This window comes from Xiphias gladius, chromosome 10 (assembly GCF_016859285.1).
Source record: "Xiphias gladius isolate SHS-SW01 ecotype Sanya breed wild chromosome 10, ASM1685928v1, whole genome shotgun sequence".
NCBI classification, from domain to species: domain Eukaryota; kingdom Metazoa; phylum Chordata; class Actinopteri; order Istiophoriformes; family Xiphiidae; genus Xiphias; species Xiphias gladius.
In genome coordinates, this window is record NC_053409.1 from 13,393,204 (window position 1) to 13,409,879 (window position 16,676).

A 16,676-nucleotide genomic window follows, 5' to 3' on the forward strand; every position below is an offset into this window, starting at 1 on the left:
TGTATTTAGCTTTTGTTGGTGAAAAAGGCCATGCATCTACCGTATTTCAAATCTAAATTTTCTCTGATTAACAGTGTAGACCATTCAGTAGGCTATGGCTAGATTATTCCAAGCCTATGCTGTGGAGTATGCTTAACTGATTTGTCGTGGTCATTTACTCTACACTGGGTTGTGAAGTAGAGATGTGTGTATGTTGATCATTTTCTAATTCTGAACACCACAAAATAACATACTCAATGATGACATTGCTTGTTACCATACCATTGAGGACCTGTCATGTAGGCCATGTCCTATGGATTTATCACGTCCTCCTTTTCTGGGAATTAGCAACCAAATTTGTGTTTCCATTCTAAAATTAAAAACTTACACATGGCTGTTATTTAATGGGATAGACTTTACATGATGAAATTTTTGCTACTTTAAGGCCAACAAAAAAAGACATATACAAAGTAATGAAGAACTGGGTCAGGCCATCAATATTGATGCCTATGCAGTATGATAGCTTATTCTGGGGAATAAAAAACATGTTTTGACCCTTCCTTTTCAATTTTATAAAATATATCAAACTGCTCCATTCATCAGTGTCAAATAAAAAGTAATGCTTAAATAAAAAATAGATTGTAAAGTTAGATAGGTTTTCTCATCAGGGAATATCAGATGAAAGTATAAATAAACATGCCTAAGAATCTTGGACTCACTTGGACTCATGACCTCAGAATTCCTAAAATCCTTGCTATTGCCCTGCTTGTTAGGATTATAACAACAAACAAACGAATGAGAAAGGAAAACTGTTCTACCAGCTACAATACGGTATCTATATTCATATGATCCTTTCATATTTCTCTGCACTTTGCCCTGGACTTTGTATATTTGCACTACTGACATATGTATGTTTTCCTTTTTTTTTTTTTTACATCTGATCATCTTGAATTTCTATCCATTACAAATCTTCTTTCTTGTTTTTCACGGTAGTCTTTCAGCACAAACTTAGGAGCACAGTGTAAGCACATCACTTTAGACGCAAGATAGAATTTTATCAAGGCAACATTCAATCGAAATACAGATGTAGGATATACAGACGGGTGATAAATTTAAAAACTGAATAAATTTCTGTTCTCTGCCAGGATGATAATGTCCCCATCCATAGGGCATGAGGGGTCACTGAATGGTCTGATGAGTATGAAAATGATCACATGCTATGGCCTTCGCAGTCACCAGATTTCATCCCAACCGAACTCCTATAGGAGATTTTGGACCGACATATTAGACAGCGCTCTCCACCACCATCATTAAAACACCAAATGAGGGATTTCTTTCGGAAGAATGGTGTTTCCATCCCTCCAGTGGAGTTCCGACAGACTTGTAGAATAAATGCCAAGGCGCAATTAAGCTGTTCTGGCGGCACGTGGTGGCTCAACACTTTACTAAGACATTTTATGTTGGTTTTTCCTTTAATTTGTCACCCGGGTGTGTATATATAAGCCCGTGTTGTTGCCTTCTTCATGCCCTCTGTCTAGTAGGCTGAACAGCCACAACTCTTCAGGGATGATGTCATGTTTTCGAGTACGCAACCTGCAACATCCGGGTCCTTTCTCAGTGGCTCTGTGCTCCCCAGAAGCTAACGTTAGCTAGCAAGCTGTCAAGCTGTCAAGCGGAGAGGCTGGGACAGACGTTTCAGCTTCCCCCTGGCTTGGCCACTGAAAGCTCCGGTCCACAAATTTACAAGAACAACTGTTAGAACATACTTTAGATCGCCAGCTGAGATAATGTAATGCAACACGGGCGTACGCCAAAAGGGACCTCCGCACTCATACAATTTACATGCACTGAGTCTTCTGTGACGATTGCTCATTGCTAGCTAACTGGCTAGCTAGCCTAGCGAAACCGCCGCAAACCCCCTAGTTTCGTCGGTGTACCCTTTCGAGTGTGAACTGCGGGCAGTCAGTCCTGGTCACTGTCGCAGCTTCCGTTGCTGTCAAGCGGTATTTTGGAAATTTGGTAAGTGATAAAATGTTTACTCTTGAGGTAGCAACTGTCAGGGAACGTTGGGCAGTTTGCTAACCTAGCTGAGTTAGCATGTAGCCATAGTACGTTAGCAAGGCCGAGGGTTCTCCTTGCCTCAGCATAACGTTAGCAGACCATGGCAGAGGGAGGCCTGTCAAAGTTAGCTGTGAGTAATAAGGGTCAAGGCCCGCAACTAGTCAAGGCTGTTTGTTTATTTTGGGTTGTGGTTTGGACTTGCTACAGAGCTAACTTTTCACGTTAACCCAACAGCAAAAACTGTCCATTCTGAGCAGGTTCATGGTGTACATTAGCTCACCACAACGTAAGAGTTAGTCTTGGATTTGTTAGAGCTCCTGAAATTGTGTGGTGTTTATCGAGTAACTAGTCAGTCGCTAAGCTGGCGTTAGCTCTGTGGGCACGTAACGATAGCTTTTACTAATATCACTCCGACTAGCTAGTATTGTAAAGTGTTCTGCAAAACGAAGGTCAGAGAGATGCTGGCCAGCGGTGTATTCAAAATACGTATAAATAACTTAATCCGTGTCATTACATTACATGCTATACTTGATCAGCAATGGGTTGAAGGGCTTTTAATTTGAGACACACTCGCAGAGTTCCTAATATGTAGCAAAAACATGTGCACAGGTCTCCTATTTTTAGACTAGAGCAAGGGGTCTGAACTCAGCTCCAAGATGCTAATCTTTTGCCACAAATAAATGGCATATGTGCTATCTGTTTTAGCCTAAATAATATAGAAAATTGTGCCCTCCTTTGTAGTAGTTGACACAGTCTATATTTTTTGGAAAATCATTCTGAATTTTTTCAAGGTACTTTTGCATAATAACGTGATTATAAACAGCGTATTGCCTCAGATTTCTGAAATTATTGGCTGTATTAGAAAACACTAAGTGTCTGCTATATCTTCTAAATAGATTTCTCTCTTTTAATTTGTGTTACAGGTTTTAAGAGGGACACAATGGGTGCATTTCTGGACAAACCAAAGATGGAAAAATATAATTCCCATGGTGAGGGTAACAACCTGAGGTATGGGCTGAGCAGCATGCAGGGTTGGCGGGTAGAGATGGAAGATGCACACACAGCAGTAATTGGTCTGCCTCATGGTCTCGACCTCTGGTCATTCTTTGCCGTTTATGATGGGCATGCTGGCTCCCAGGTGGCCAAGTACTGCTGTGAGCACCTGCTGGAGCACATCACCAGCAACTCAGACTTCCAGAGTGCTCTGCAGGAGGCTCCGTCTGTGGATAGTGTGAAGAATGGGATCCGCACAGGATTCCTGCAGATTGATGAACACATGCGAACCATCTCCGAGAAGAAGCACGGTGTGGACCGCAGTGGCTCCACAGCAGTGGGAGTGATGATTTCTCCGAACCATATCTACTTTATCAACTGTGGCGACTCACGGGGACTCCTCAGCCGAGGAGGAACTGTGCATTTCTTCACACAGGATCACAAACCCAGCAACCCTCTGGAGAAGGAAAGGATCCAGAATGCTGGTGGCTCAGTCATGATCCAGCGAGTTAATGGGTCCCTAGCTGTCTCTCGGGCATTGGGAGACTTCGACTACAAGTGTGTGCATGGAAAAGGCCCGACAGAGCAGCTTGTTTCTCCTGAGCCTGAAGTTTATGCAATAGAGAGATGTGAGGGCGAAGATGAATTCATTATACTAGCTTGTGATGGCATTTGGGATGTCATGGCCAATGAGGAACTGTGTGACTTTGTCAGGTCAAGGCTAGAGGTAACAGATGATCTTGAAAGAGTCAGCAATGAAATTGTTGACACCTGCTTGTACAAGGTATGGCATGTCCACAAAACCTACACTGAAATTCTGTGACACACTTGTCTGTTTTTGGTTGATTTACATAACCTCAGTGTTTGTTCTTCATTTTCCACAGGGAAGCCGGGACAATATGAGTGTTGTGTTAATCTGCTTTCCTGGGGCTCCAAAGGTATCTCCAGAAGCAGTGAAACGGGAGGCTGAGCTGGATAAATATCTGGAGGCCAGAGTAGAAGGTGGGGGAGAAAAATTATATTTTGTCCTCAGACCACCATAAAAAGTGGGGCACTGGCATAATAATTTATTTTCCTTTTGCTTGTTATTTCCCTTGTTCATGTGAACCCTAAATTTTTCTTTTTTTTTTTTATTTGACTTTTAAATAATGCTAGCCTTAGTAACATCTACCCTAATAGTTGCTATATGTGGCATATAGCAAATGTTTATATGCCACATCTGTGCATCTGAAAGCCTGTCTGAAAGCCTTTCTGAAAGTCTGACTTATGGTCACAGCATCTTCAGTGGTCAGGAAGAACAGAATTTGAAAAAAGGCTAACACCTTGCCAAATGTAATTTAGGTAATTCAAATTTTTTCTGTAACTATAATGTAATGTGATCTGCTTCATTAGATATAACCCCTGTTTTTTTGTTTGTTTGTTTGTTTGTTTTAAATGTCTGATGCAATTTAATTAGATCACACATAACATCTCGGGCAGGTCTCTATCAACATTTTACAGTGTTTATATTTTGTATGTCATGCTTTAGAGTTTAGAGAGAGCGTGTGTACTGAAACACCAACTAACAGACTTCACATTCGGTCTGTACAGTAACTGGCACACAAAGTTTATCAGCACAACTCAAATGTTTAAAGATTAAATTTAAAATGCCTTAAGCTAGAGGCCTATTCAGTCCGGGGAAAATGTTACCTGACATACATACACTGCTATGGCTGGAGAAGAAGCAAGGAACTCATCACACTGTTGAACAGTTGTTCTCACTTTGTTTAATTAGATATTTTGATTAGTGGACTTTGATCAAGTAAGCTTAAGTTTCCAATTTAACTCAAATATTTACAATAATAATCCACAGTGTATTACAGTACACATAAATGTAATTTTTCGTTTTTTGGTTTTTTTTTTTGAAAGAATGAGTCATATTTTCAAATTGGTGGCAGTTTCATCTTTACACACATTGTTCAATAGTGACTTGACAACCAGGAAAAAGTACTTATCTACACAACCTTTTTCTGGTTGATATTTTTATAATTTTGTTTCAGTAGGTGGCCATAGGTCTCAAAAATCCTTACCACTCCCTTTCAGTGTTACTCTACCAAACCTTTTATACATTCTATCAGGAGGCAAAGTCAAATGAAGTGTGCGTTTTTGTTTATATAGGCCACAATCACAATATTACCTCAAAGGGCTTTACAGTCTACACAGCATACAAGAGAACGAAGAGCCATAGAGGAGGGATCCCTCTTCCAGGATGGGAAGATGTTGTGTGTACAGAGAAAAACATCATATTTAAAATATATGCATAACACATCATCACTATCTTTTTGGCTCTCTATATTACATCAGTGTAGGGTTTTGTTTCCAGTTAAAAACAGTATTAGAGTACGTTACGTCAATATTAACGAAAGCCAACCCTACTCTTCTATTCTTCAGTCTAAACTTGATAAGTAAAGGACGTTTTACCATAATATTTCTCTACCACACATTCTTTGTCACAAAAATACAAATTTTCCGACATTGTAATTGCACAAATTAGACATTTTGTTTTAGAAGCACTCTTGTACATTTTTGTAAAATGTAACAAAATAATTTTTTTATGTTGTTTTTCCAACAGAGATCATCAAAAAGCAGGGGGAGGAAGGTGCCCCGGATTTGGTCCATGTTATGCGGACGTTAGCATCTGAGAGCATCCCTAACCTCCCTCCTGGAGGAGAGCTGGCAAGCAAGTGAGTGAGCTTTGTGGTTAGAATTGACAACAACATTATTATCAGGTTAATCACTGGATATCTTTTACCATTTTCTGATTTTAATGAAAACTAACATTCAATATTTTTATACTTTTTCTTGCCCTCAGACGAAGTGTTATTGAAGCGGTGTACAACAAACTCAACCCCTACCGAAGTGATGACACAGTAAGTATCCCAGTTTGTCTTTAACTCCCAGTAGATGTGCTTTGTTTGGAGTATGCATGCTCATTGACATGTGACTAGCAAGTTTTTAACCAATTCTATGCATGTCAGTGGTATTCAACAAGATTGAACAAGGAAATAGGCTTGTTGCCAAGTGAAATTTATCAAAAATGTGATGACATAGTGACCTGTCTAGGGTATCTCTTTGCCTTCTGTTCAGTTAATGTGAACCCAAAAAACTGAGAAAATGGATGAAAGCCCCAATTTTTGTATTACTACACTTTTTTCTGTATGGCTTACACCAGCAGAAAATGGTCCACTTGTTTCTCTGAAATAGTCAGAGTAATTCTTCAGTCACAAAATTTGCTTTAATTTTGACAAAGGACCACAGATGCGTTGCAGTTCCTGTGCCAGAAGGGCTCAGTCTCATACCACATTAGCTGATGTAAATAATTAGTGCTACTTAAATCAAAGAGAAAAGAGCTAATAAGTGAAATTATCGGGCGTTTGTGTGGATGGGATTAAAACTGCATTTTCTTACATACTGATTTAAAAGGGGCGTTGCTCATTAGTTCTTTGTATATAAAACAGACCACAAAGCATGTGTCCTTGTCCACTCAGATGCCGTGCTTTTAAATTTTCATCAGATAAGTTCACTGGCTCAGCTATATAATAGTGCACATCTCATCTTGTCCTTGACTACGAAAAAATGGCGCTTTGTTTCAGTATTTCATAGATGGATTTTGTGAATTACTTTCCCACATTGAGTTATCTCAGAAATTAGGGTACCTTCAGAACACAGTCAGGCCCCTTGACTTGTCTGTATTATGTGGTGCAGCCTAAATACAAAATGGGCTAAATTGTGGCTTGTTTGCCACCAGTCTACACAAAGCTTTCTATGGTAGAAAGTGAAATTAGGTTCTTAGAAATGTTTGCTCAAAGTGGCTCAAAGAAACCTTATACAGTATTTTGTTAATGTATTCAGCCTTTTAAGTGAACCGTTATTTGAACCATCTTTGGCAGCATTTCAACCTTCTGGTCTCCTAGGACACATCTTCGTCATCTTTTCACATCTGGATATTGTTCACTTGTTTGCAGATTTGCTCTAGCTTGGTCAAGCAGGAAGGGGTGAATCTTAAGTTTTCTTAAAATTATTACAATAATTCTTAATTAAATTCAAATTTGAAGCCTGGCCTAGGTACCAAAGGGCTTTAACATTATTTTTTTTGTTCAGTTCAAATATGATATGAAATCAATTAAATAATTTGCTTATCAACTTATTAATTATGCCTTAAGGAGAAAAAAATATGAAGTTTTGTTCGTTTTTATTAATTTTTTTTTGTTAAAATGTTGTGCATCAGTGAGGTGATTGTACTGTTACACCCATAGTGCACTGTTATTGTCTTTTTAAAGTAATATTAATTTGGCCTTTCGCACCATTTTCTCCTTTAAAATTAGTCTGTTTGGCCACATTCATTGTTAGGATTATTGTAGCTGCTGCAAAAAATGTGATTCTTTCAGGACCATACTTGACAACACATAACATTGTGACTGAAGGTTCTGTGGTTTTATCATCAGACCTCAAACTCTTTTTGAATCATACAGTCTTTATGTGCCATCTTTTCAAACAACTGACATTTTGTCACGCAGCTCTTTGCTTGTTTGTTTGTTTATTTATTCATTCATTCATTCATTCATTCATTCCCAAGTTCCCCTAGTGAATTCTCTCATTATAGCTCTCGTCTGTTGCTCTGTCTGAGTCGTCCTTGGTGCTGTGGTCCAACCTGTCCACCTTGCCTGATGCCCTTCTGTGCTTCGTAAAACTTCAACACTGAGGAAATTGTCTGATATCCTTCCCTGGATGTACCCATCCAGCTCATTCTTTCTGTTAGCTTTCTTCAGACAAGACCTTCACATTAATAGGTAATGTTTGTCTGAGTATAAAAGATTCACTGTCAGATGTGAACCCCTTGTGAAGACAAAGATGTAGATATGTGACAAGAAATCCTAATAGCCCATTATAAACTCATATTGTACCACCACAAAATACAGAAAAGGCCATGGGGGCATTGAGGCAGTGTAACTGATCACATTATTTAGTAAAACTTGTTAACAAAGTGTCATTTTGGAATAGGTCAGTATTGTGGAAAAGCACAACATGTAACTAAATTCTCTATAAGAAAGGATGTCAGATATAAAAAGAAACACAGCTTCATACAGACTGCATACAGTGGTAGGTGGCAATAGGACAGCCCAGCTGAATACAACTTCTGGTACTTTGTGTTTTTATCTGTGACAAACCTGGTGATTCTGTGGTAGTTATATTTAACTATACCACCAGAAACAATCACACTTTACAACTGCCCAGTACTGTTCCTGGAATTCAGATGGGTTTTTTATTTTTTCAAAAGTTGTGATCCACAACAAACAAGTGGCAATAATAGATCAGAAGCTACTGTACCTAAGGGCTGGACCATGTGGGCAGTTGTTAAAAACAGCAGCAGTCATAATATTGACATTATAAATAGGGGGAGATACTTAGTTTGAGACACTTTTTAATGCTTTTAAACCTTAAACCTTAAGACATCTGCACCATGCAATTATGCATTAACAATTTCTTGCAATAAAAAATCACAGCAGTGTAACAGACTAATAAAGTTCAAAAAGCTTTATATACATAAAATGTGTTACTTTGACAAACAAAAATATAAACTTTAGTACGGAGTACTCTATAGTAGTATTTTGCTAAATATGATAAATATAATATTTTCCTGTAAACCGATATAATAGTTTGTAAAATCAAAGTAAATGCCCATACTTTAAAAGGTAAGTAGTACAGTACAAAACCAAAATTAAATTGGTCTGAATGCAAGGTAGCATTAAGGTGTTTTTGTTTGGCACAATATAGGGAGGTGCAATTCTATCTACCTATTCTTTGGATTATTTGTAGAACTTTACTGAAACTCTAATGACATTCTGAATTGGTAACATTCTGAAACTAGTTTTTCTACTAGGAGCCAGACTGGTTCCACACAACTCACTCAATATAACCAGGTAATGTTACAGCATGCGTAAACATTCAGGCTGTCCTGATCAAGTTACTTTGCCCCCTCTCGTTATATATTGACTATTCGCTGATACCAAGGTTGATCCAAAACTTATATTCATATTTATGACACAGCAGACCAGTGCATGCTCAAACTACCACCTGAACATAAGATGAAACTTAACCCGCCCCAAAAGAAAAATTTGTGCCAAGAATGCTCAGTAAGCACACTAAAACTAAAGAGAAGATAAACGCTGCTGGGCCTAAATTATATTATTGTTGTTGTTATTGTTATTGTTGTTATTGTTATTATTATTATTATTATTATATAAATGCGAGTTTAACTGGGAGTCCTCCTGAAATAATATTGCTAATCTGGTTGTCAGAAATATGAGTAAGTTGCACAAGTGTACACAAGTAATTTCTCATATTTGCTGTTCTCTCATTTTCACTCGCATATGTGAAAAAATGCTTGCAACCGGCCATCGTAAAGGAGAGCACGTTTGAGCAGTAAAGAAAGGATGTGGACATGATTAAGTTTATTTTAGTCGATACTTAGCCATTCCTGAAGCCACTACTTAGGATCGGTTTACATGATTGTCAGTGGGTTATCTTACAGATAGTGGTAAAATAACATTGCACTTACACCAGTTATGAGAATAATTGGCAGCCATTCCAAGTATATGCTATAGCTCTCAACATTTAGTTATTGTACTAAATGAATCTATCTTCACATTTGCCGTTCCGACCCAAAGCTTATGTATAAAGTAGTAATGAAAGGTCATATGTTAGTGTCAAACAATCAGTCTGAACAAGTTGATTCGTCAACATATTCTTTATTACAGTGTCATTCACAATCAAACTTGTAACCAAGCTGTTTTTGTAATAGCTGCTACCTGTGGCAAATTAAATGTTGTTGGCCAGTACAAGTTTTCAAACATTGTCACTTCCTTACATACCTAAAACACTCCTAAACCTCTCTGCGTTATCATTCGGTTGGTATCCCATGTCACACGTATTTTATAGCCTTATTCCAGTTCTCTGACTTGCACAATTTTGTTTTCATCCATGTTTGGTTGTGAAGTATGACCATATAGCTAGCATGTTTCTTGGTCTGCTTGATGAGTTCATGATATCCTGAGCCCAGTCTGTCACATTTGGGCATAGAGGACATGTACATGTAAATAAATTCCAGCAGCATCTGTTTTACATGACCGAAGACCATTTACAGTTAGATGGTTTAGTTTGTAGATCTGGGGACCAATTTTTGTGTCACATTTGATAAGAGTTTAGAGCGTCCATATAGTATATAGGATCATCAGCTGCCAGAATAGTTGTTTTAAGAACTCTGTTATGAATTTAACAAACTGTTAAATAAACTTCAGTCATATACAAAAAAACAGCAAAATATTGTGTGAATAGTGAAGAAAGCAGTAGGCTTCTCTAATATCTGTTAAAACAAATCCAAGTATATCTATTTCTTAATAAATGCCCTTTTTATTTCATAAGCATAAATTTAGGTTCACTGTTGATCGGTAGAATCAGTTTGATGTTATTGCTGGTTTGGTGTTTGGCTGAGAGGATGCTAAAATCATTATTACCCTTACCTGAACTTTAAAGTGTTATTTGTTATAGCTGGTTGAAAAAATAGACCATAATGGTGTGGAATAATGGTGTTGATACACAAATATCGTTTCAACTCCTGGAGGATTTTTATTATCTGTCCATTTGTATCATACATGCTTAAACCTGTCCAGCTCCTGATAGAGATCTCAAGGATGTAGAGTCAGAGTCTGAAGGGTTTTTCCTTCCTCTCCTCTCTTATTAAGGACTCTGCGTCCACAGACGACATGTGGTAACACAACCTCCTACCACTAACACAGCATAGAGTTTACAAACCACCATCCTCTCAAGACCCACAGCAGCTCAGCTCAGCAGTCTGTCTCGCCGTCACTCTGAGCTTTTGGTTTCTAAGAAGGGAATTTCATGGGAGGAGGAGGAGGAAGAGGAGTTGCATGCACACAAACCTGGAATAGTGCAGCACCAGTCCACTCTGGAGTTCAGGATCCTCACCGTCTTGTCTCCCATTTATGTTCACCCACCTAAATACTCTCCTCTAAAGTAATCCATAACAAGTGAGTCCACAAGGTTTTCTTTCTTTTTGTTAAATAATCAGCTTATGTAGTAAATTTTTTTGCTGTAATTAATTTGATTCACATTTCCTTGTGTGTGTTTGTATATTTCTGTTTTTGTGAAGTGCAATTGTCCTGTACAAACAGCCTGTATTTAACGCAGCTTGATTTTAAGTTAAAAAATGAAAGAAATGAAAAAGAGAACCTTTTATGCACTATCTGCCTTTTCCTGCTCTTCTGGAATTCTAACAAATGTCTGTTCAGTGGATATTACTGCTTGTCATCCAGGCACAATGTCTCTGCGCTTTTACTTTTCTTTCTTTCTTTGTTTTTTCAGTTAGTCTATCCTCCTTTTTAAGAAACGGGTAAATTGTATAGTTGACAGCACAGTAAGCTCTCTATATCAAACCATTTAAATCCTAATTATTTTTTCCCTGTGCTTTTTTAATTGTATTTTATTTTTGTAAGTGGTTTTCTGTACATGCTCAAATAATAATGGCAAAGTGTTTCTCAGTCATTTTGGAAGTGTGAAGTGAAATCTTTTTTTCATTTCTTTGAGGGGTCTGATGGAAAAAAAATACCCCTGTTAGCACGTTTGTCTGTGCGGACAGATACTTGCAAGCGTGCGTGGGTGCTTGTGTGTATGTATGTGCGCACGTGTGTTAGTGTACAGGCAGATCTGTAATTGCGACTCCGATTTAAATTTGCTGAGGTGGTTCAGACAACAGACCAGGCTGGAGTTTAAGGGAATTGCCCATTGCTCACCCATTGTCTGCCCTTTTTTTCACTCAGTGTTCCATATCAACCCAAGATAGACTCTCACTACATCTTATTCCAAAAAGCTTTGGATAACAGAGTTTACATGCTGTTACGCTATTTGAACAACTTCAAGCTATATCAGAACTATACTGTAACCCACGATGACACAAGTACGTTGGTTCAATTTACCCATGGTGTACAAAGTCTTGACTAATTTACACATCTGTTGTGTCATATTTTAATATCACTTTCTAAACATTCATTGTTACCAGTTCCCACTGTGGGTGCTATATGATTTATGATCACTTGTTTCAGCTTTATTACAGCCTATGCCAAGTTTTTTTTTTTTTTTTTTCCCCCCCCAATAAGATTCAGTTTTTGTACATGGTACACATAGATTTCTAGCTTCTCCCTTCTAACATCTGATAATTTGACTGATGTGAACAGTTTAAGCACTGACTGAGAAAATCACACATTACTAGTTTGAAGATAGGAGAAACTGTTGACTTTAAAACTTAAAAGGCTATTCTTTTCACACATGGTCTTTATTGGACTTTAAAACCAAGAACAAATCTGCTAACTGCAATGAGTTCTCATGGTTGTATAGCACCTTTTTTTTTTTTAATTCCCGTTGGGTTTGCTCTGCTTAAAACCCTCCCTTACGCCACCACAAGCCAGAGCACAATACAGTTTGCTGCTATAATGTATGATCTGTGGGCTCTTTTTTTTTTTCTTTTTTTTTTTTCCAGTTAATTCCCCCCCTGAAAACAGTCATTGACTAAATTAACTCTATCTAACACACACACATTTGAGATATTTCTTGAAGAGAAATGGTTTTATTTCAGATTTATTTTTTGCTATTCTTTTGTCTAAAATTGCATTGTTGGAAATTTATGTATGTATATATTTTTGACTTAAACTTTCAAGGAATAAATCATGTTGCTTGAGTTAGTTTTTTGCTATGGACAAAATGTGATTCTGGTTTGTCTTGGGATGGCTAGTTGAATTTTTGTGTGTTTTGGCAAACAAGGGGTTCCCTCTAATCACTTTGGTGTCCTTCTGATCAACACTGAGGGTTTCATTTATATAATACACAATAATAATGTACTAAATCTGTAATTCTTCATTTATCAAAATGACAATCCTAACTATTTCACCACTTTTAGGTTTGTGGTGGGTAGCAAATTATAAAATCTTTAACTTTGACTATAATCCTAAATTAGCTGCTTCCTAATATTTTTTTTGTGGCAAAAAGGCCAAAGACCGCTCAGATTGTGTAATTGCAAAGTCTAAGGTATTAGAGAGCAACTTTATTTTGAAATTTTTAGTTGCCGTTAGTTAGTTTTTTAAAGGTACTCTGTGGAGTTTTTGACCACTGGTAGTGCTGTAGAGAAATGTTTTGATGAGCGGGTCCTCGCTCTACTAGCACGTGCACAAGGATGAACATACAAGACAAGCACATGGGGGTGACATGAAACATACTGCTGCTGACTGCAGGAGGCAGTAATTTGTGTATCAACACTTGGTGTCATGGCAATGTGGCATGAAAGTGCCAATGAACCAACTGAAGACCATAGAACCATACGCTGATGTAGAAAGTGAAGGTGTCAAGACATTTAAAAAGAAATGCTATGAAAATGTTATGTTAGGTATGGAAATGTTTGTTAGACCTTAAAGACAATGTTGTAAGCAATATTTAATGTGTTTAAACCTAACTGTGTGTTTACAGTGGAAACTCCATAGGGTACCTTTAAACAGTCATCTTACAAAAAACATGAATTACAGTCATTCAGTATATTTCCTGTTAAAGTGGTAGCTAACTCGACTGTAAACATGTCAGATAGGGAAATTGACTACTTTAATTGTTTGTTGGCATGAAAATTTGGTTTCACTGAATATTCCTTCCAATGAAAAAACAAAATTTGCACCAAAAAAGAAACAGCAGAACAGTAAAATGTCTTTCAATTCACATCTTTTTGGTTTTAAGATTATAGGATTGTATTTCTACTACAATACTTACCCATACTTGTATACCTACTGTACTCACATCATGTAAAATTAAAACTCAGTTTATTAGTGCATATGAAAATTTTTAATTTAGGTAAGCAGTTTCTATTTAATCTGTAAGGCTTTTTATTTTGCGCTGCATTGCCTGTATTTGTTAAGTGAGTGCACTAAATGTCTCTCTTATCGAACAGTTCTTAGCACCCAGCTGCTTGTTGCAAACCTGGTAGGTGTTGATTATTCTTAAAGCAACACTTCATGCAATTTCTCTTCAAGCTTAATAAAGAACAAACATATTTCCTTAGATCTTGAGGCCACTGATGCCCCCAACCCCCATGGACTGTATTGTATTTTTCCCCAGAAATTGTACAAATCATGATGTGGCCCTTACATGATGCTGGTTAATTACCCAGTTTTATAACAGACTTATTTCTCTGAATGAAAAATGTAGAAACTAACTTTTTGATTTTTTTTTTTTTTTTTTTTTTAAATTCAAAATTGCTGCAGCTGGAATGTTGGTAGATATTGACAGTGGCTTGGCTGTGATTTGTCACATCTGGGTGTTTTACTTAAATTATGTGAAAAAGTAATCATTGCATCCTTATTACTTCCCCATCCCACAAAAAAGAACCAAAAAACAAAACAAAAGAAACCCCCCCCCCCGGCATCTATTCTCCTTGTTTTCATTTTTTATGAACTGAAATACCTCATAACATTTATAGTAAGTGTTTTTGTCTCATGTTCTCATGTAATGTAGATCCAAACTGTTCAGAAAGCAGTTCACTTTAATCAGAGCCGTTTTACTACGGTTCTCCCCTAGACCTATGATTTTAACACTGATCTATTTGAGTGGGATAAGCCTGGCCTCATGTACAGTATTAGACTTAATTGTGCTGATGTTAACAAAACAAGTAATGATTTAAGTGGCTACTGCAAATGACAACTTATTTTAGTAACTAGGAACACTATTGGCCTTGTCTTGTAAGCTGATCTGGCCCTCTCAAACAGTGCCCTCAGATGCTCACCTGTGTAGTTTCACCAACTTTGTCCACTCGTGTGATGCTCACTTATCTCAAATCTAGAATTGTATCAGGAGTTCAGGGTTTTAGAAATGTGAGATGTGTGAGATAATAGGTGTGACTAAATGACAATAGTCATATGCACTGATCATCTGTATAATCAGCTTTTTTTTTTCCAGAAAATTGTTATTGTAGAAAAAAAGATTATAAAGCTATTTACAGAGTTACCTTTGGTTGCCTGGAATGCATCCTGTATATTCTTGTACGGAGGAATACCTGGCAGAAGTTGAAGAGATTTTAAACGCTTGCGCCCTCTTGTACATATTTATGTACCTCGGTTATGGCGTTTACTGTGTGACCCTTAGCAGTGGTGGTTTATTTGTCCCCTTGCAGGGTGACCTGAGCCTCACTTTGCTGACCTTTTTCAGCTCATAAATAAGCTCACCGATTTGCCTTACCCAATCTCATGTTGCCCCCTAAAGTACTTGTTCAAGAAAACACTATGAGGAGTAATGCTGCTGCCATTACACTCTTATAGATTAAAACTGTCTCCATGTTAGGGTACTTAAGCTATCAACAAAGTGACTTTGTCCATGTTGTCACAAGGTACAACTTTTCAACTATCGCTGGTTTGTATGGGCCCCCACCCACCCCCCACCGCCCCACCCCATGTCACCTTACTGAATTTCGGTCTTGAAAGCTTATTTAACTTTCCACTGCAGATGATGTCATACTTTTAACAAATGCAAGTGTTTTAACATGGTAACCTCGTAAGCATTCAAAATGTGCATACATACATTCATGTCTGCTATATTTATGATTACATTCAAGAATAGCTTTAGAGTGCTGTAGATAAGTATTGTCAATGTTGATTCAAATGCTTCTCAGAGGCCTCTGTGAGTGATTTTACAAAGTTCAATAACTGTATATTTTGTATTATGTTCTAGCTCCAAAGGAATGGCAAAAAAAGAAAATGTTTAAAAAAGCTTTGTTCCCTGAACTATTTGTGTTGTTGATTGAACAAATTGCATTCCTTGCTTGTGAATTGATGCATTTCTCTCCCTGCTCCTTCAATTTTCTCCCCTTCTTTCCCTCTTTTCTTTCATTTTTTAGCCTTTGAAGTTTGAATAAAATTTCTAGTTTGCAGAATGTATTACTAAATAAATGGGTTGTCATCTTGTACCTCTCATTTCATCACTTTTTATCTGTTTGGGCCTGTTGCACAAGTGAAACATTCTACAATTCTAAAGAAAAGAAAATGACCAGTAAAATACAGTTTACTGGGAAAGCTGGATTATATAACTGAAAAGTGTAGTTAAGGTGTTTCTGTTATAAGAGCCAAGGATGAATGGAGGATATAAAGTCCAGACACGCTTGTTAATATCAGACAAGATGAGTTATATGAGATATTGATTAAACAGTATGCCATGCAGTACAAGCTTTATTTTTTGTCATCACATGACTCTAGACACAGGTTGTTCATTAATCCCCTAACCTGTGTTGTGACGAAGAAGAAGCTACAGAAATGACTGTATTTTATCTGTTTGGTAACATTACAGTTTTTTTCATCAGATTAAAAGCTCCAGTTTTGCCTCTCATGTATTATTACCATTACATTCAAGTCAGAGCATTTGACTTTTCAAAAAACAAATACGCAGAGATCTTTAATTAAAAACAAACAAACCAGAATGTCATTTAACAACACCTACTGCTATTCTGAAGGTATTTTCTCAATCATCAAAGAATATTTTAAACATCTGTATTAAAATATATATTC

The 16,676-nt window shown here is 37.3% G+C and overlaps 1 protein-coding gene across 1 annotated transcript; it reads left to right on the plus strand.

Moving 5' to 3' along the window:
* The first annotated feature begins 1,534 nt into the window (after positions 1 to 1,534).
* Positions 1,535 to 16,148, plus strand: ppm1aa (protein phosphatase, Mg2+/Mn2+ dependent, 1Aa). Its single transcript, XM_040137283.1, has 6 exons — positions 1,535 to 1,998; positions 2,964 to 3,817; positions 3,918 to 4,035; positions 5,645 to 5,756; positions 5,885 to 5,942; positions 10,815 to 16,148. Exons 2-6 carry the CDS (start codon positions 2,981 to 2,983, stop codon positions 10,842 to 10,844), a joined length of 1,155 nt encoding a protein of 384 aa, XP_039993217.1. The 5' UTR covers positions 1,535 to 1,998; positions 2,964 to 2,980; the 3' UTR covers positions 10,845 to 16,148.
* Positions 16,149 to 16,676: the final 528 nt, after the last annotated feature.